The sequence below is a fragment of the Candoia aspera genome, chromosome 1 (genome assembly GCF_035149785.1).
Source record: "Candoia aspera isolate rCanAsp1 chromosome 1, rCanAsp1.hap2, whole genome shotgun sequence".
Taxonomy (NCBI): Eukaryota; Metazoa; Chordata; class Lepidosauria; order Squamata; family Boidae; genus Candoia; species Candoia aspera.
In genome coordinates, this window is record NC_086153.1 from 341,754,317 (window position 1) to 341,774,740 (window position 20,424).

General features: G+C 50.1%; 1 protein-coding gene across 1 annotated transcript in view; it reads left to right on the forward strand.

Annotated features, from left to right (window-relative positions):
- FBN3 (fibrillin 3) overlaps window positions 1-20,424 on the forward strand; it is a 101,244-nt gene that overhangs the window by 24,470 nt on the left and 56,350 nt on the right. Inside the window, exons 6-11 of the mRNA XM_063290983.1 lie at window positions 800-925; window positions 9,444-9,596; window positions 12,597-12,794; window positions 14,067-14,210; window positions 18,280-18,399; window positions 19,346-19,471. Of these exons, the coding sequence (XP_063147053.1) occupies window positions 800-925; window positions 9,444-9,596; window positions 12,597-12,794; window positions 14,067-14,210; window positions 18,280-18,399; window positions 19,346-19,471 (867 nt within the window). The remainder of the gene's footprint in view (window positions 1-799; window positions 926-9,443; window positions 9,597-12,596; window positions 12,795-14,066; window positions 14,211-18,279; window positions 18,400-19,345; window positions 19,472-20,424) is intronic.

Sequence of the window (20,424 nt, forward strand, 5' to 3'; positions counted from 1 at the left end):
GCCCTTCTCCCAGCCCTTTATGCCCCCCGCCCCAAGCCAGCCCCACCATCGAGTTGTCTCAGGGCACGATTCGATCAGCAGTCCCATCTCTGTCCCCTTCGAAAAGACGCCGGGCGTCACGGAGGTCTTTTTGGCAGCAGCCAGGCAGGGAGTGTCCTCCTCCTCCTTCTCTGGGACCCCCAGGTAGCCAAGCCAGCCTCGCCCCTCCCCAGGATGAGGACCTGCACCGGTCTGCTCTGCAGAAATAGAACAAGAAGAGAATCCTGAGGTGGCCGCAGAAAAGCCTGGGCTTGCTAGGTGGACGCCCAGCCCTAAAGAGTCCCCTGGGGAAACGATCTGGCAGAGAAGGGCCACGGCTGGCTGGAATCCCGGCCACGTTGCAAGACGGTGCTGCGGTTGCTGTTCAGACCTCTGAATTATAAGATGGTGAAGGGTGGTTAGTTGGTGTCGCGCCCCCCTTGTCCACAGTTCCCTCTGGGCAATGGGAAAGAGGGTGCTGGCTGCAACCGACGATCCCGCAGGCCCTCACGTTCTTATGGAGGGAGTGCGCCAGCGACTGTTGGCTGTGGTCATTCAGTGAAGCTCCGCGTTCAAGAGCAGCCTAGCTCTCAGGACGAGACAGTCCAGCTAATTCTCCCTGGAAATTCTTCACCCTCCTTCCTGGCTGTGGTTTCTTAGACTCAGCTCTTCAAGCTGAATTGTCCATCCGGGGGCAGGACCTGCACAGTGAGGAATTCCTTAGCTCTGGCGGGAAGCCTCCCCCGGCACAGCCGATTAACAGCAAAATCCTCCCCCCCAGATACGGACGAGTGCAGCAGCATCCCCGGCATTTGCAACGGCGGCGAGTGTACGAATACGGTGGGAAGCTACGTCTGTGCCTGCCCGCGAGGCTTCATGACCAGCCCAGATGGATCCCGTTGTGTGGGTAAGAGGGAGGTTCGTGCTGCCCGTGCCCCCCTTGTCCAAGTGGCAAGGGGTTCCAAGGGCACGGTATGTGCCCTTTGGAAGGAAGTTTGTTCTATAAATATGATGGTTGGGTAGCGAGAGCTGGTTTGGTGTAGCGGCCAGAAGGCTTTTGCACGGTTACAGCATGGGTACCCACGGTGACCTTTCCTGAACCAGGAGGCACTGCCCCCAGTCACTCACGCCTTGCTCACTTCCTGAGTGGATTACTGCAATGCGCTCTCCATGGGGCTGCCTGGAAAACTCAGTATGCCCACGTAACACTGTCGTAATACACAGGTAGCCCTTGCTTAACGACTGCCCTGTTTAGCGACCGTTCAAACTTACAACTGCACTGAAAAAGTACTTTTATGACCGGTCCTCAAGCTTATGATGGTCGCAGCCTCCCACTGTCACGTGATTGCCATTTGCAAGCTTCACAGCCGGCTTCTGACAAGCAGAGTCCATGGGGAAGCCAGCAGAAAGTTGCAAGTTGCAGTCGTGTGATGTTGCGCTTAACGGCCCGCCGCAATTCGCTTAATAACCTCAGTGGAAATGAGGTTGTAAGTCAGGTGCGGTCATATGATGTCTCACTTAACGACCACAGTGCTTAGCGACAGAGTTGCTGGTCCCAACTGCAGTCAGTAAGTGAAGGCCACCAGGTCCAACAGATTGGGCATGGTCCGGCCCCCCCATTAGGTGATAGAGACAGAAGGGAAAAACTGGCTGAAGAGGAATGCCAGTGTTGGCATTCCTCCAGTGCCATTGACAACATTGACGTTGTTGTCAATGCCCTAAGGTCATCTGACAGGACCCAGAAGTTGGCCTTTCTACCACAGCCCTGCCCTGCCTTACCACACCCCGCCGAGATCCAGCTGGCCCCGACTCGGCTAGTATTCCGGACAGCCTTAAAACCACGGCTGTTTTCCTGGAAGTTGCGTGAGAAGGTTAAGGAGACCCAAGGGATGAGTCAAGCGGTTGTGGCTGCCGTTTTCTTGGTGGCCATCGTACGTCCATTTTAGGGGTGGTGGTTCTGAGTGTGCTTTTAATTCCACAAGCTGTCCAAAGTCGCTGCTGGTGGGACGGTGGCCGTCGAAATGGACTTAAACAAACCCAAACAGTCACGGGAGGAGCACAGTTGGGGGCATCCTTGCCCACTGACACATTCTCCATGCGGGGTGACTGGATTCTGGGCCCACGGCACGCTTTTGGGAGCAAAATTGGGTCCCGGGGCCAGAACTAGTTTCCTCTGCTGTAAGTTATGCAGTGTTGGACCTGGCTGGTCTTTGAACAAAAGGCGATCAGAAAATCCAGGATGGGGAAGTCAAAACAACATTCCAGAATAAGGCAACGGCAAAGCACTTTCTTATTGCCAACTTTATTTCTTTATTTTTTTTTATTTATATAGCCGCCCATCTCACATGCATGCCTCTAGCCAGCTTACAGTAAAATAAATAAATTACGTAAATAAAATACATAAACTACACAACATAAAAATAAAATATGTAGCAGCCGGGCATCACCCGACCAGTTACTGTATCCACAAAGTCAGGAGATGAAGCAATGGATGAAATAATGGATGCACCCCTCAGGTCCTTAGGATGCATGCAAGATTTTACGTTCTGCCTTCGTAACTGGGCAAGCAGCACCACCCCTCCTCATAACTGACTTGCCAGAGGCCAAAGATTCGAACCCAGCACTCTGAAACTGGCCAGTAGGGCCTGCCTGAGACTCGGTTCCAAGCGCCCAGCAATTGGAACCGATTTTGCAGATGGGGAAGAGCAAGAGAAGCAACTGAAAGGCTGTTTTTCCTACATTTTGAAAGTGCCAGAAAAACTTGGAGATCTCCTGCAGGTTGCAGGGCCCCGCGAAGAGGCAGGACCTCCCCCGACCTTGGCAGGGGCATTTGCAGGGGGATCTGAAAAGTCCAGAGGGCGGCCACGTTTTTTATGTGCGTCCTGGCCGCTCTCTCAGCTTTCTGGCCCCTCTTCCCCCTTCTGTCTCCAATCCTCAGCGCTGAAAACGTCTTTTTTTAAAAAAAGCTAGCCATCCTTGTGGTGGAGGGGCACGGTTAGGTGAACGGGTTAACCGTTAACTGACTTAAACAAGGCACTGGGGTGGCTGAGTTTCCTGCGCCTGAGAATTAGCAATGGTGCTTTTTCTCTGCTGAAGCATCACATCCTGCTCTTTGCAAGCCGAGGCGCTCCTAAAAACGCAGAAGAAGCCAGTATTGGGGGAATGAAGCTCCTGTTCTCCTCCTTGGCATTCTAGGGGCAAATAGGGAATGCAGGCTTTGCTAAATGCTTTATCTCTCCCCCCCCCCCACCCCTTTGTCCTACCCAGAAATTCCTTTTCTAATGACTTCCTCACTTTCTTTGTGATTTTTCTCACCAGGCTGTAAAGAACCAACCCCCCTTTCCTTGCAGCTGTTCCAAAGGCCCTTAGTTCATACGCCACCCTAAACTGGGGCTTTCCCCACCTTGATCCCAAACAGGAGGCCCCCCTTGATCTGCCAGAGGTGAACAAAGCACTCCAGCTGAGACAGACAAATATGTTCCATTTGTTGAGAGGCAGAAGCCAACATCTGTCAAAGTTCAAGTTTTTACAGGCTGGTTAGAAAAATAAATGAAACGCCCCAGACGTTTCCATGCTGGGAATGAGAATAACCCCCGGGCAAACGTCTTTAATTTACAGGGAGGGTTAAGAACAGACATTTTGGGGCCCTCCAGACCAGGCCACTTGGGCAAGCAAGCCCAACTGCACTTAAAGAATTTGGAGTGGGAGGGGATCTCTAGGGTCATCTAGTCCAACCCCCTGCAACATGTAGGAAAACGAGTTAAACCATCCAGGAGAGGCAGTTGCCCAACCTCTAGTTAAAAACTTCCACAGATAGAAGGATTTGACTGTTGGGGAGGGTCCTCTGGAAACTGACTGTTTGCCCTTTGTCTTTCAGTGAAGGGACACGATCTTCCCCTAAATCTTTCTAGTTCCATTTTAAAGCCACCAAAATCGGCCACAGATGGTTCTCTGTAGCTAGCTACGATTGTTACAAGGACCGCTCCCAGCTCTTCAGCTCTTGGAGCCCATGACTAAATTTAGTCCAAGCTAAAGCACAGATTTTCCTTGCACTGCCTCCCAAGTTACTTCCAATCTTCATCACAACATGTAAAAGCAAATTTGATAACTCATCACCCCTATAAGGTTACAAACAAATATCCCTTCTTCCCCAAACCCATCCCTTATCTATATGCAAATCCATAAATCATCAACTTTTCAGTCCTGGTGTCAGCAAAAAGTCCATAAAGGGTTACGAGAGCTTTTTAAAACATGTCTTATTTCAACTTTGATCAAACAAACCAACTTTATATTCCTTCCTTTTACTTCCAACAATCTTTAATTCATTCAGATATTGTCATAGGATTTGGTCCCTCATCAATTTTTCTTTTTCCCATCTCAACTGCTTCCTCGAGGCTTTAGCAAACCTATTTTGTAAATCCAGTAAAAAGTCCAGGTCATTCTCTTGGTTTATCATTTGTATTTCCACTTTGATTTTCAAAGCTGTAACCCACTGTTTCTCAGCCTTGGCAACTTTAAGATGGGTGGACTTCAACTCCCAGAATTCCCCGGCCAGCCTTGTTGACCCTAACCCTAACCCTTGCAAGGCTGGCTGGGGAATTCTGGGAGTTGAAGTCCACCCATCTTAAAGTGGCCAAGGCTGAGAAACACTGCTTTAACCAATTTATTTTGTAGAAAGTAGAAAGTCCTCATCTGGGTCATTCTCTTGGTTTATCATTTGTATTTCCGCTTAACTGCCTTCTCTGTTTTATAATCCACGCTTTACCTGGTGACATCCCGTAATCAGCAGCCCTTTGCCAGGAAGAGTCAACAGGGGCCAACACTGTGGCTCTTGTCAAAAGATCATCCTGCAACAGGCGGCCAGGGAAACTGCAGAAGTTTGCCTCAAGCCCCAAATCCTGGGACGCATTAAATGGCGCTTGTTCCACTCCTAAATCTGGTTTCTACCCCCTAAATGGGAACAGGAATGCAAGAGAGAGAGAGAGAGACTATTTCTGCTTTAAATGGGAATGAAGAATTAGCATAGCTAATAGAAAAACGCTGCACACACATTGGAATGGTTGGGAGCCGGTAGCTCTTCAGCCCTGTCGGGAGCCAACATTTGCTGGGAGTGGGAGGGCGGGAACTCTTGTTTGCAAAAAGAAGGTTCCCGGGTTCTAGCCTCAGCAGGAAGGGGGGGAGGGCCAGAGGCCAAAACTGAGAAAAGATGCCAGCCGGCAGGAGTCACGCTCCACAGAGCAGCAGCCGGGGTCAGTTTTGATGTAGTATTTGATGTAGTATTGGCCTGTTCATTCAATGTCTCAGCAAAGGGAGCCCCTTGCCAGCCTCGTCTGGCCTTAGAAGCTGGGTGGGGTTCTAGTGCTTGGATAGGAGACCACTAGGAAATCCCAAACAGGAAGTTGATGAGAGCCTCCCAGAAGAAGATGAGAGTAAACCGGAGTGGATCTCGATTTGGGGTGGCTGTTTCCTTGGGGAATGCGGAGAGACGATGTTGATAATGCTAAGCAGGGTCTGGCCTGATTCATCCTTGGATGGGAGACCACCAGAAAGCCGCAGGTTATAGAGCAGATTGGGAAGTGAAAAACCATAGGCCAGAAAAAGGCAATAGTGAACCACTTCTGTACGACGGCTGAGAAAACTCCACACGCCTGTCAAATCCCCGGGAATCAGCTTGAAGGGGTCTTAGATCATCGCTAGTATTTTTATTTGCTTGCTTGAATGATTTATATGGCCTGCCCACCTGACAGCAGTGGCTACTACTGTCATCGTTATTATTTCTAGCCACGAGGATTGGAGAATTAGGAGAATGAATTAGAGCTCAGCCACCAGGGGTGTCTCCTGGTACGGTAAAAAAAAAAGGCACCTTTTCTGCACATAAAAACCAGGCAGAGCTTTGATCACCCCGTTGTGGCTGCTGTCTTGACTTCTTTGACCGTGCCCTGCAGACACCCCAGGCAGCAGTGTACGGCTTTCTTCGCCTCACATCTCCGGGGTAGGGAGACCCCTGCAGAACCTCCCCCTGTCCCAAGGGAATCCGTTGCAACTTCTCACAGGACTTAACGGCTACGTGGATAAATTTGCTGCCTGGCCCGGTGCACCGTGTTTCCTGTTTGGCCCCCCAAGCCTTATCAGAGAGCCCCAAATTTCAGCCCCGTCCTCTGCACGACAATATCCAGGCCCTGAATCCTGATCCATTGCAAGCCAAGCATGAGCTGTACCCTCCTTCTCTGTTGTGGAGCCCTTCAGATGCTTTAGAACGCCTGGGGAATTCTGGGTAATCCCAACCCTTCTGCAGGGCACCTGGTCGGGGCAGGCTGGAATCTCTTGCTTTCCCCTTCCCCTTCCCTTTCTCTCTCTCTCGCTCTCTCTGTCTGAGCAAAGAAGAAGGAGAGGAAGAATTATTATGTTGGGGCAGAGCCGGGGGCGGGGGGGGGCGGGGGGAGACTTGTATGAGGCATCTGGGCCCTGAAGGCCTTTCCAGGCTGCCAAAACATTCAGCAAATGCCGGGCAGATTTAATTAGGCAAGCCAGCTTTTAAAAATAACTAGAGCCTCCCCAAGGAGGCCTTTGCGTGGCTGACTGGACTACGTCATGCGGCGGGCCCTTTCCCTGGAGCGAACATGTGCCGTAAATGTGCTGTCACTTGCTGGGATGGACAATATTTTTTCTGGCGAGGCGCCCCGGTGGGTCTCCAAGTTACTTCCCTCCTGAAAGGGGTTTTTGTTCCCCAGCACAGCTGAGCACCTGGGAGACTTCTGAGCATCCTTTAGCTTGGCCGGACTAAAGATACCCTTGTTGCCATGAGCGTGATTCTCAAGATTAGCTGGAGCCCTGATATGAGTAGTTCAAAACGTTACCTTTTTCCTAAGGGAGCGCAGCCTTTCCAGACAGACCCAGCGTGATTTTTGTCCATTGCATGCAGGAAATTGTATAAATGAACAATTTAAAAACAGCGACAGCTGCTCGGTGCCCGTTCCTGATCCCTCCTGTTTCTTAAAACGTGCTGATGCTTTGGGAATCTTCCACATGGAAAATCAAACCAAACCCAGATTTTATTTTTAATGGGACCGCTGTGTCATTTGCTGCAGCTTTTCCAAAAAGATGGTTTTTCCTCAAGGCATGCAGCAGCATGAGAGTAAACAAGGTCTTGATTTCTCCAGATCACGTGGGGACAGTTACACCCTCCACTCTGTGGAGTGTGAGATTTGCTGAAGCCTTCAGAAGTGCTGTTGAATGAGAACAAACTGTATCCTGGCCAGTGAGAATTCAAGGCCACAGAGCAACCGCATTTTAAGAAATGATGCAAAGAGAGTTGTGGTTGGATAGGCTTGCAGTAGGCAAAAAAGGGGTGAAAATTGCTTCTCGGAAGCTGCTACAGGTAGTCCTCGCTTACTGACCACAATTGGGTTCGGCATTTCGATTGCTAAGCGAAGCGGTCATTAAGTGAATCTGACCCAATTTTACAACCTTTTTTGAGGTGGTCATTGAGTGAACCATGTGGTCATTAAGCGAATTACACAGTTCCCCACTGATTTTGCTTGCCAGAAGCTGGCTGAGAAGGTCAAAAATGGCAATCACATGACCACGGGACACTGATGGTCATAAATGTGAACCAGTTGCCAAGTGCCCAAATTGTGATCATGTGACTGCAAATATGTAGCGATAGTCATAACCGTGAGGACCGGTCGTAAGTTGTTTTTTTCAGCACCTTCGTGAGTCCAAACTGTCACTAAACGAATGGTTGTTAAGCGAGAACTACCTGCATTTTCTTGAGGGTGGGGCTGGAGGAAGACTCCTTTGTGGTATTGTGGGCCAGGGGTGCACAACAGAGCAAGAGCAGATCAGGCATGGCAATTGAAACAAAAAGGAAGGCTTCCCAGGTGCCAGTAAAAATTATGTTATTGGTGGCGGGATGTGTCTGTCAGTGGAAAGTAACCCACCAAGCCCCAGCCGAGAGAGTTGCACCAGAACAAAACCACAGTTTGATTTCATTTGGCTCGCAGTCAAGCTGAATTTGAATGAAAGCAAGTTAGCGTAAGTACCTCCAGCGATATATTTCAGATCGTTCCTCTCCCATCAGTTTGGTATCGTTTGGAGGCTTTTTGCTTCTGCGACTAAAGTAGGTGTTGTAAGTAAACTTCTTAAACTTTTTGCTCTCTGGACCCCTTTCCTCTTTTAAAAATGATGGAAGATCCCAAAGAGCTTTTGTATGTTGGGGTTATATTTTTCGATGTTTACTGTATTAAAAATTAAAATGGACGCAATCGCTGCCTAGCATTACCACTTCTCACCATTGTTGAATGGGATTTTCATATCGCATTATTTTCCAACATAGGCAAATAATTTTGATTTCGAGGTCCCCTGAGAGGGTCTTGGGGGGCCCCAAGGAGTCCCAGGACCACACTTCAAGGGACACTGGTCCAGAGAATTTCCTTGCTGTCTCTACAGCATTTGAGCGTGCCTATAGATGGTCTCTCTGAACCCCTGAGACGCTCTGCGTGGAAAGCAACTTACCCCAACCTGGTGCCCCCTCCAAATAGGTGGACCAACTCCCAGAATGCCCCAGCCAACGTGGCTACTGCTGAGAATGCTGGGAATTGAAGCGTGGATCCAGGGGATGCCCAGGCTGGGGAAGGCTAGGCCAAAGTCTTCTGGGGAGACAGCGCAGATCTGGTCTGCAGCCTCCCCAAGCTGCCTGCATCCCTCACCTGCTGTCACTCCAGGGGCTGAGCCACAGATGGTCATCAAGACCTAACTCTGCCACACCTTCAAAGGAGCAGAGCTTTGACTGCACAGTTGGATTTTTTGACCCTCCCTGCAGCCATCCCTGCATTTGTGGCATTAAGATGAGGTGGTCAACAATCTCTTTCTTTGTTTCCTGAAAAAGAACCATCCATAAGTGGCCCATCTCTTGCCCTGAACGTAAAAGACCCCTAGCTTAATCCTCAGAACGACCTTCTGAATCGCTTGCCCAATTCTCTACCATCCTGTATGAAATGTGAAACTGTGACTGGGGTTTAGGTGTTTTTATTATCTGTTTTATTGTAAACCACCCAGAGTCCTCCATTGGGGGAGAGGGGCAGTAATATAAATCAAATAAATAAATAAATAAATGGAAACATCTTTTTGCCATGGCCTGGTGGTTGAACCCAGCGCCGCCCCCTGCAGGGCTCCATCTCCCTCCATCGCAATGGGAAGGGGACCTGCGGTCTCGCGCATGCAATTCCAGCTCTGTGCCGTTTGAGTGAATTCCCCACCTGCAGGCTGTCTGGGTTGTGTTGGACTCCATTTCCCATCCTCCCCAGCCAGTGTGGGGAATGCGGAGGGTTGTCCTCCAGCAACGCCATGTGGGGGGACCACCCTCTCCCCCAGATGTAACCCCCAGGCCATTTCTCGGCTCACCCCTGTCCTCCTTCTGGCTGCAGACCAGCGGATTGGCACCTGCTTCTCCGCCCTCATCGGCGGACGGTGCGCCGGGGAGCTTCCTGGCCAGTACACCAAGATGCAATGCTGTTGTGACTCCGGGCGCTGCTGGGCCATTGGACAAACACCAGAGATGTGCCCCGTAAGGGGTTCGGGTGAGTGAAGCGCCCAAGACCTTGCGACCGCCTCCGGGACTCCGGCCAATGTTGTGCTCCAGAGGAGGCCAAAAGAAGGGAAACGGATTAGCTACATAGCCCTAAGGCTGCAGATCTGCTGCAGTCCTTCTGCTGGGATTAGACGCGTCGAGTTTCTCTTTTCAAAGTGTTCACGTCGCCGTGTCTTTTGCAAGGCTGGTGCAGCTGTTTCGATAGGTGTCCTTGGCTTTCCCTGCACACATTTGGTGGCATGGCTCCTTTGCTTGCCGGGTGGTCCCAGCAGGACTTCTCCATCTTCTCCTTCCCCTTCTTCTCCTTCCCCTTCCCCTTCTCCATCCCTTCTTTCCTTCTCCTTCTCCTTCTCCATCTCTTCCATCTTCTCATTCTCCATCTTCTCCTTCTCCTTTTCCATCTTCTCCATCTTCTCCTTCTCCATCTTCTCCTGCTCCATCTTCTCCTTCTCCTTTTCCATCTTCTCCTTTTCCATCTTCTCCATCTTCTTCTTCTCCATCTTCTCCTGCTCCATCTTCTCCTTCTCCTTCTCCTTTTCCATCTTCTCCTTCTTCTCCATCTTCTCCTGCTCCATCTTCTCCTTCTCCTTCTCCATCTTCTTCTCCATCTTTTTCTCCTCCTCCTCCTCCTGCTCCCTAGATTGCCACTGTCAGTGGGAGAGCTGATGTCTCTAATGCCTGCAGTCATCAGTTCCAAAGAGATACCAAGTCCCATCAAGGCAGCAGAGCCATGCCAGCCTACGCACACAAAGAAAGCCAGGGCTCGGTTACACTAATGCTTCGAAAAGAGAAGCACTAAGCATCTGAGTTACGGAGTTGTAGCCTAGATTTACAAGGTTCGCATGGTCGACACAAATCCTTTTTTCATCTATAGCCGGGAATCTGAGAAATTCTTCTTTTACCATACCACTGGTCACTTGTTGCAAGCAGTGAAATAAAAATCTTCCTGTCGTGCAGTTTCTTATGATGGAACTGATCCCACACTGGGTTTGTAATACAAAGGGCCAAGGCTGCACCTTGGAGATCTCAGCCTTGATCTGGAGTGGAAAATAAATCTGATCCAGAAATAAAATGATTTACGCTCTCAGTGTGCTGGCTTCAGCACATCAGCAATGGATTTTAGGTAAATTTGAAACAGAGCAGTTTTCATTTTCTTGCCTTGGGTCTTCCACTGCTATGTTTTAAGGGGATCCTGAATTTCCGCTTTCATAATCCCCAGCCAGCATTTGGCCAGGGTGGATTATGGGAGTTTATGGATTATGGGAACTGTAGTGCATCTGGAGGGCAAGGGGGGGAGCCATACTGGGGATTGCCAATGGTTTTCCAAGCTCACCGCTGTGTGTGATCAGTTCGAAAGAAGAATCTCTGCCCAGTGCAGCTGATTGCTGGGAAAGCAGAGGAACAAGCTAAGTCCCGGTTCCATTAGTGTGTTTGTGAAACAGATGGAAACGCTGTGGGGTTTGGGGGGGGGGGTTGTTCTGTTTTTCTTTAAACCACATGAATAAATTGGCTCCATTTGGCAGGTGAGTTTTATAGTCACAGTATTTTACCATATTTTAATGTTCCTTCCAAATTGATGTTCTTTGCCTGGAGTAGATTTTTATCACTCAGCTCTGTATGGCTCTGCAAATTTTGTTCACATTTCAACCTCTCCTCAAATATATGTTTTTATCCCTGCTAATGTACCACCAACCAGCTCCCTTATCTTACCCCTCCCTCTTTCTCTATTCTCTGGCAAAACTGTCAAAGTCCAGGAAAACTGGCACAGCCGTTGGGAGACCTTTTCAGTTCCGTTACTGAACCGTCCACACAATCTGATGCTCCTGCCCAAATGAGCGAACAAGCCGCGTGACAGTGCACCGTTGCAGCGTTTGTTGGGTTGTTTCAATGGAAGCACGGGACTCTGCGGAGTCCTCGGTGCTCTCTGAGCCTGGCTGTTTTCTTGCAGACATTTCATTGCCAGGCTAGGCAACGTCTTCAGTGCAAAGAGGGAGAGGGCCTTGCTCTCGGTTTATACACCGTGGCTTGCCCTGCTTGTGTTGGTGGGGGTGTTGTTCTCTCCCTGGGAGTTCCTTGATTGGGCTGTTGTTTGCTGCTTGGTTGATTGACTGAGTTGATAGTTCCTTGATGAGGGTGTCTTGTGCTGTTTGATGGTTCATCTGGTGTTAATCCTAGTTTGATTTTTGCATGTCTGGGTGTTGATTGCTGGCAAGGCGGTGTCCTGGTCTTTTGGCTTTTCCGTTGTCTCTTTTGAATGGTATGTAAATGTTGTTTATGTGTCTGTTGGTGGCTGCTTTGTCTGAGTGGCAGGCTTCCAGGAATTCTCTGGTGTTTTTGGATTTCAAAGAACTCCCAGGGAGAGAACAGCACCCCCACCAACACAAGCAGGGCAAGCCACGGTGTATAAACTGAGAGCAAGGCCCCCTCCCTCTTTGCACTGAAGATGTTGCCTAGTCTGGCAATGAAACGTCTGCAAGAAAACAGCAAGGCTCAGAGAGCACCGAGGACTCCGCAGCTGAACCCTGAGCTACAAACACTCACTTCGATTAGTAGCACTGGATTCTGAAGACGATTCTGTTTCATTCTGTTTTGATTCTGTTTTGTTTTGCTTTTTCGCTCCCCAAAAGCATAAATATGCTCCAGTCATGCTGTCACTGGGGGGGAAAGAGAAAAAAAAATGTAGGAAGCATCATGAAATGGGCAGGATGGTTTCTGGATGGTAGCACTTTCACCGAGAGCAGCTCAGTTGAAACCCTTAAGTTTGCGAGCATGGGGTCCCGCTTTGCCTGACGCACCCGCCTGCGTTTCAGCCAGGAATGAATTTGTTCAACATTTAGTTCCATTGGTACCCTATCCTCTAGATCAGTGCTTCTCAACCTTAGCAACTTTAAGATGGGTGGGCTTCAGCTCCCAGAATTCCCTAGCCATCATGGGGGAATCAATAAAGCAACCCGGAAAATCGACGGTGGTCCACCTTCATTTCTTCCAGATGAATACCGCTGGCTGTGCATTGAGGGTCTGCCTGTCCTTCCTGGCTTCCCTGGAACCTTTCCCGGCCTCCCCAGCTTTGGGCCCAACGGAGCCGGGCCGGGGATGAGTGGTCCCGGGGGCTTTGGGCCCAACGGAGCCAATGGACAAGGAGGCATCCCCGGGTTGCCAGGGACAGGGCCTGGCAGTTCGAGCATTGGTGAGTGATGGTGCCTGGGTGAGGGAGCAGAAGGAACTGTGGGTTGATCGCACTCAGGTCCCAGTGCCGGGGAGGGGCCAGCCGAGGTTGGGGGCTGTCGTGCAACCCCTCCAGGCCTTGCATGAGCCACCCCCAAACTGGCACTTTTGGCCCAGGCCTCGCAAAGGGAGGCTTCTCAGCGCCCAAATGCCATCCGGCTGAATTGTCCTCGATGCCAACCCAATTCGGAACCTAAACTGGGCTCGCTGAACTGACAGGGCCCCAAGAAGGAGGCCAATTGCGGGGGAGGGGCGTCAAGAGGTGAGCTGAAGCCAAAGGCCATGGTTCTTCATGGGGGGTGCAAAAAGTTGACTTGACCTTTGGGGGCCCCCTTCCTGCAGGTGCCCTGGGATGTTTCCATAGCAAGGAATCCTACACATAGGGAGTCATGGAACCCTTCCCAGATGGGGGTCTTTCCAGCAACTTTGCTATGTTCAGGTTGCTCCCCAGACCCCAAAGGTTTCTGAGCCCCCCAAACACAGTTGGCCCCAATCCGTCAGCAGGTCACTTCCAAGCAGGCCGTCCCAAGCAGCCCTCCACGTCTCCATCTTCTGAGATCGACCCTCCAACGATGGCTTATCTTTGAGGACTGGACAGTGGGGTGCCTGGTTCAGTTTGGGGCGTGCAGGAAAGGGGTGAACCCGCCTGATTGGCGTATCTGCCAGGGCCTGAGGTCCTGCGTTTGCTCTGGGGGTGTGTCCTCCTTGCCCTTCTCCTCATCCAAGGAGGACTTTGGAGACAAGAGGCCGAACCGCATGATGTGACAGAGGTGGACATCATTCATCGTTCCCCGGTTTGATTTAACTTTCATTCGGTGTCGATGAAATCACTGAGATGTTGGGCTGCCCTGCGGACATCTCCAGAGTCTGCTGGAGCGGGTGGCTATAATAAAGTTAACGAAGTAAGTCAATGTGTCTCTGGAGCACGCCCACCAGCAGTGGAGTCCCATAAGCAGCAGCTATGCAGAGTTTGGGGCAGGGGCGTTCCCTGGTGCCTGGACCTTCCCCTAAAGGCCCTTCCTGTAAAGCTAAGGTTCCCGTCCTTGTGGTTCCATTTGCACAGCTCAGTGAAACCAAAACAGCGACCACAAAAGTAGCTGCGTTGTACCAAGGAAAACCTTGAATTTTGGTGCGCAAGGCAGGGCATCTCCCCCGCTGGTGAGGCCCTTCCCCGAGAGCCGCGGCCCCGATGTGCTTCCTCTCAGCTTCAACCCCGCTGCGGGATCTCTTCTAGGAACGGCTACGCTGAACCAGACAATCGACATCTGCAAGCATTTCACCAACCTGTGCTTGAATGGGCGCTGCATTCCCACCCCGTCGAGCTACCGCTGCGAGTGCAACATGGGCTACAAGCAGGACGTGCGGGGCGAGTGTATCGGTGAGCAGCCAATGGTCGGTGCAAAGGCAGGTTGACGCTTTGACCGTGTGCTCAAAGTCCCACCTGTGATGCATAAAGAAGTGGTGGAGCTTCCATTGCAGTCATCTTGACTTTTTTGACATCCTTTCCCACTGCCTGCCATTCAGAACAAAAGCAGGGGAAGAGATTTGCTTGGAAAACATCTCTCCTGGGAAGGCAGAAGGTGTCGCCGCTGATGGCAAGGATGCAAAGCCGTCAGTTAGATTTTTAAAAATTGTATTCTCACTCATCCGAGTCCACGCAGCACAGTGGGCTTGGCCAAAAGAGGGCTAACATGCGATTCAGGTTCTTGTGAGACAGCCACGCTATCGGTGTGGTCTGTGAACCAGGGCATGGTATGAAACCATCTCTCCCATTTGGGTGTGAACCCAGCTGTTGTGCTTTCTTCTCTTTGATTTAGGTTTAGCATGTTGTGCACGAAGTCATTAGTGGACAGCTAGGACCACTGAATGGAGCAGAGCTTAACACAGCGAAAGATGTGCACAGAAAAAGAATATTATCTTAAATAGCATTAATGAGCATGTTAGAGAAATGCAGGTTATTGATCTTCCACACTTAGCCCACCCAAGCATAAAGAATTACACACTTAGACAAAGTAGGTTCAAAAAGTAAATAAAAAGAATCTTACTGATTTATTTGGTTCAGTTACATCCATCTCAGTAGAAAAATGATGATCTTTCTTTCTTCTGTTCCCTAAACTGAATTGAACTCTTAGCCCTCATTGCTGCTAAGAGCTGCATGCAGAAAGGGGAAAACTTCTGAATTCTAGGCCCGCCGCATGGCACCCAGAGATGGAGAGAGCTGCAGCAAGCATGCTGCTTCCCAGATGGTGAAGAAGGAGGGAGAAGAAGTGAGGAATGTGGGAGGGGCAACAAACAACTTCCTCCGGAAGCACATAGAGAATTTGCATCCTAAAACAAACGCATCCTCATGCTAATGAGGCATGCTGATTCGCTGATACCTCCAACAGTGCAGAGCCAGGGACCTGTTTCTGATCCTCAGAGCCCTTGTGACTGCAACAAAAATATGCTAGGGGAATCAACAAAATTGTTGATTCCCCTAGCATATTTAGCTCGAGGCTCGAGCTAAAAATGGAGATTTCGGGAAGCATTTTCAACTTAGAAGAGGCCCCTGGGGTCCAACCTTTCTTCTCAGAGGCTCCCCCTTTTCAAAATACCTTGCAGAAGGCTGACCTAGTCCCCATAAAGGCAGTTTGGCCCATCACTGAGCAACATTTCCTGCTCCAAAGCTCCTCCTAAATTTAGCTGAAATGCACCGCCCTGCGCTTTCTGTCCTTTGATCCGAAAATAAGCTTAGGCCATCTTTGGCAGGGGAACCCATGGATGGTCAAAAAGGCAAGACGGCGGTTACAACTTGCAAGCAAAGCTCCGCCCTTTTTTTTACAGGTGTGGCACCATCCATTGGATGGCCCAGCCACAATCTTGACTTTTTTGACGCCCCCCGCACAAGGCCCTCTGTGATCTTGTTTTCTGCCTCACCTTCATAGCTAGCACTTCAGATCTTTATTGATTTATACTTGCTTATACTTTTTTGCTCCCCAGTAACAAAGCTCTTTGGGCAGGTAAAGTTTCCCTGTTAAGTGAAGCTCCACACATGGTGAATTTGTGGACATATCTTTTTTCAGGAGGATGTAATTTGCTGTTGCCCTTTTTAGCTTCCCAGTCTAGCTTATGGCCTGGCATCTTCTGGTGGTCTTCCATCCAATTTGTAACCTGGTCTTGACCTGCATAGGGACGCGGTGGCGCTGCGGGTTAAACTGCTGAGCTGCCGATTGGAAGGTCGGCGGTTCGAAACCGCGCGGCGGGGTGAGCTCCCGTTGCTCGTCCCAGCTCCTGCTCACCTAGCAGTTCGAAAACATGCAAATGTGAGTAGATCAATAGGTACCGCTTTGGCGGGAAGGTAACGGCGTTCCGTGTCATCATGCCGGCCACATGACCCGGAAGTGTCTATGACAACGCCGGCTCCAAGGCTTAGAAACGGAGATGAGCACCACCCCCTAGAGTCGGACACGACTGGACTTTACGTCAAGGGAAACCTTTACCTTTACCTTGACCTGCATAGCTCTTTGAGATCAGCCAATGTGGGTTACGCATAGACCGCCACCACTTGCTGTGATCTGGCTGGAGCAGAATAACTGAAAACTTATTACAAAAAAGTAACATGCTACCAAATCAGTGCAAACACAACCTAAAACAGTATAAACACCTGCACAGTCTATAACACAGCAAATGAGCTCAGAATCTGGGCAACAAACAAGCACCACATAAAATTGCAGTGAAGTTGGAACAAAACATTAAAGATCTAAAACACCTGGGGAAATCAGCAAAACTTCAGCTGGTGCTGAAAATCCTGTTAGCGGGTGCCAGGCGGGTATTCCATAGGCCAGCGTTTCCCAACCTTGGCACCTATAAGATGCGTGGACTTCAACTCCCAGAATTCCCCAGCCAGCATGCTTGGCTCTGTAAGGTAATTATATCCTACTTTTCTTCCAAGGAATTCAAGGAGCTTTGGACAGGGTGCACAATCCTTTAACTACATCTCTTTAATCTTACCACGACCTTGCAAGGTAGGCCAGCCTGAACGGGGAAGTAATCTGGGTCCAGTAACCAGGTCTTCCTACTTCCAGTCCAACATTCCAACTCTTGCACCACGCTGCATCTGCTGGTGATTATGAAATTTTAAGCTACATCACTTGGCTAATCTTTAAAGTGCCAAAAAATATTTAAAGGGTGACCTCAACCCACAGCTACAGTGAATCTCCGTGAAAAAGCTGCAGTAGCCATTAATTTAGCAATTTCCCTAAATCTGGGGGGAGACTAGAAGACCACTGATTGAAACGTTACCCTCCTGTGGATCTGGGACATGGAAAGAGATGAGGCACCGAGAGGTTACTTTTAGATTTAGAGACCCCATGAATTTCCTGCAACAGATTATGTGCCCCAAATGTATAAACAGTCTGAGAAAATGAGGGGAGAAATAGCTAATTCATTCAGCTCTTTGTCTTTATGATCATTGCTAAAGGATGTTCTGGAATATTAACTGTATGGATCATCGCTGGAGCATGATTCAGCCCAGGTTAAAGTAGAATCTTTCAAGTCGACAGATTTAAAGGCGTTGGAGATGCCTATCTGGTGAAGCTGTTCTTTTAGTTTATGGATAGGATGTCCCCACCAACCAATTTATTGGCCTCCAAATCACTCTGAGCCTATTTACCCAATGACAGGCATTTGGTCCATTAATTATAATGATGGGCAATTTGGACAGAGATGTTCAAAAATACAGTTCAGTTAGTGGGGCAAAAACATTTGGGTTTTCTGGGAAAGATGGCGTAAGGGCCAGGATGCAATGCCATGTGATGCTGAAGAAATGGGCTTGTGGTCCTCCCAAAAACTGCACCTCCCCTCTTACTTTAATAGGGATTTGATTTTTTTCTCTTCGGAAAACAGGCTGAAGTCTTTTTCTTTCCTTTTTTCTAAAAAGAGGAAAGTTCTGATTTGATAAAATAACCAGGGACTGTTGAGAGCAGAACCTGCTCCAAGATTGTCCAAGATTCCTCCTTCGAATGAGGCTCATGTGAAGTGACCCCACCCCAAAAAAACTACAAAACATGCAAAAATCAGAAGGCATCTGGTAGCCCCCATTCCAAGAAACAATTTTTAGGAAAAGGCATAAAAGTTCTGATAAGTTTTATTAAAGGCCCACACTTTTGGGACCTGCTACTCACAAAAGCATGTGCCTTTTAATAGAATTTGTTGGTCAGAAAAGGGGTTACCAGACCCAGCTGGTTTATGGATCCCGTAGACCAGTGTTTCTCAACCTTAGCTAAGTCTGGAAATGAATTCATCTGCCCCCAAAATGGACAAAGAGAAACAGGAGGGGAACGTGGGGAGGTAACTCTGCAATGGACACATGCCTCAATCTGGCAGCCATTTTGTGAAAGCGCCCCCAACTTAGTCTCAAAATTTAAGTTGATTTGGATTCCATTTCTCTCTTTCCCTCTCCCTGCAAGACATGGATGAGTGTTCCAGCAGCCCCTGCCTCCATGGTGATTGTGTGAACACCCCTGGCTCTTACCACTGTAAATGCCATGAGGGTTTCCAGAGTACACCCACCAAACAGGCCTGCATCGGTAAGTCAAAGACTGAGACTCTTGTGGATCCGTGCCAGTGAGGGATGGGAGGCATGGGCGTGCATGCACGTAGGCGTGCCTCTGGAGAGGCAACAGTGAATTGGAACGGGCACCAGGCATGTCCCGGATGGATCGTGGGAGAGGGCAGCTCCAGAAAGGGAGGTGAAGAGAAGAGCAGGGGCTGAAGTGGGCAGGGGTATGGGGAGAAAGAGCACCTGTGTGATGCTTCAGCCAGAAGGTGCTCCTGGGATTTCAGGGGCCGTTTTGGTAGGACCACCATCCTCAGAACAACGGATGACACCCTTTTTTCTGCATTTCTGAGCTTAGAATACAGATGTGGTAATAGCATGTGGTAAAGGCCTTGGGAGACCAGGCGAAGTGATGCTGCCTAGGGAATGGTCAGATAAGAGGCAGCACAGCCCACAGCTGCATAACGGGCAGAGAAAGCGGCTCAGAAGGGACCCTCCCTAGCTTCTCGGGCTGTAAAGGAGATGGTGGAGATTTGTCCTTTCAGACTTGCAAGGTTTTGTTGATGTAGCCTTACAATAAAGTAGAATTAGCTCATTGTGTTTCCTGTCTGGTCTACCTGGGAAGGTTGACAATAGGATTGTGGTTGAACGTTGTGAGGAGGGATATCCGTGGGGGGTCAAAAAAGTCAAGATGGCACATAAGAAAGAGGTGGGTCCTTGACTGCCCAGTCGCAGCCACCTTCTTGACTTTTTTTGGCCCTTCCCTCCCACAGAGAGCCCTAACTGGGAGGGGTTTTGACCAGAGAGGAGCTGCTGGGAATAGTCCAGGCCTGGGCTATGGGATTGGGCTGGGGGGTGCAGGACCCCTCCCGCTTGAGGATTCTGCCTCCCAGAGCAAGCTTCTCTGCCCTGGAGTCTTCCGGGGCTCGCCTACAGTTCTTCCGGGCAGCAGGTTCAGCTTTTGCGTCCCACACTAGATATCGACGAGTGCATCATGAACGGCGTGATGTGCCGGAACGGGCGCTGCGTGAACACCGATGGCAGCTTCCAGTGCATCTGCAACGCTGGCTTTGAAATCACGCCGGACGGGAAGAACTGTGCAGGTGAGGAAGGGCTGGATATTTGGGGGATGGGGCTGTCAGCCCCCCCACCACCACTTTTGCATCCTCTGCCCAGAAACCCCAGGAATCCCCTGGGCCAAATTTGAGTAGCAAACTTTCTTCCAGGAACAGAAGTACCGTTTTAGCACGTAAAGAAGTTGCAACCACTCTCTTGAACCCCCCCCCCCCCATGTGCAGATGCCCTGAAAAGAAGCGTCCCGTTTGTTTAGATTTCACACGCCATACTGCCCCCCCCAAATGAAGTCCCGGCCCTGCCTTGTGCCCCAGTGACATCATATTGCCACGCCCACTTCCATGTCGTTGCCACGCCCATCATGCTTTCGGCTGCTCCTCCAGTCACAAAACTGGTCTTGATCCTGTCCATGGTAACTCTGGCCAGTGGCTTCCCCTAATTGCCCCGAAGCTGTATTAGTGGATTGGGGGTGGTCAAAAAAGTCAAGATGGTGGCCACAACAGTGCATTGCACACAGAAAACATCATGGATGCCAACTTGACTTTTTGGACCACACCGCAAAACTCAGAAGATTGCTCGCTGCTTTCTGACATGGCAGTCAGCATAATGGTTAGGACTCCCATCGCTCAATGTCCCCCCCAGAGGGTTCGTTTGCGTATTAATTGGCAGGCTAATCCCTCAGCTGCGACTGCCCAGCCTTCGCTTTTATCCCGTGCATCCCGCGTTAGCCTCCCCAGGAAGGGAAACTGCCCGGCACCCTCCTTTCCCGCCTCGCCACCCCGCCCCCAGCCCCACCCCAGAGAGCCCCCTTCGGGTGTCCGTCCCGCAGCCATTGTGCTCGCAGGAGCAGCTCCGAGCGCAGCCGTCTGCGGGGAAAGGGAAAGGAAGGGGGTGACGGTCGGCGCAGGCACCGGGAGGTTGTAACGCAGATGACGTCATTGATGCCATTGGTGCCACCGTCCTGCTAAGATTTGCACCGGTA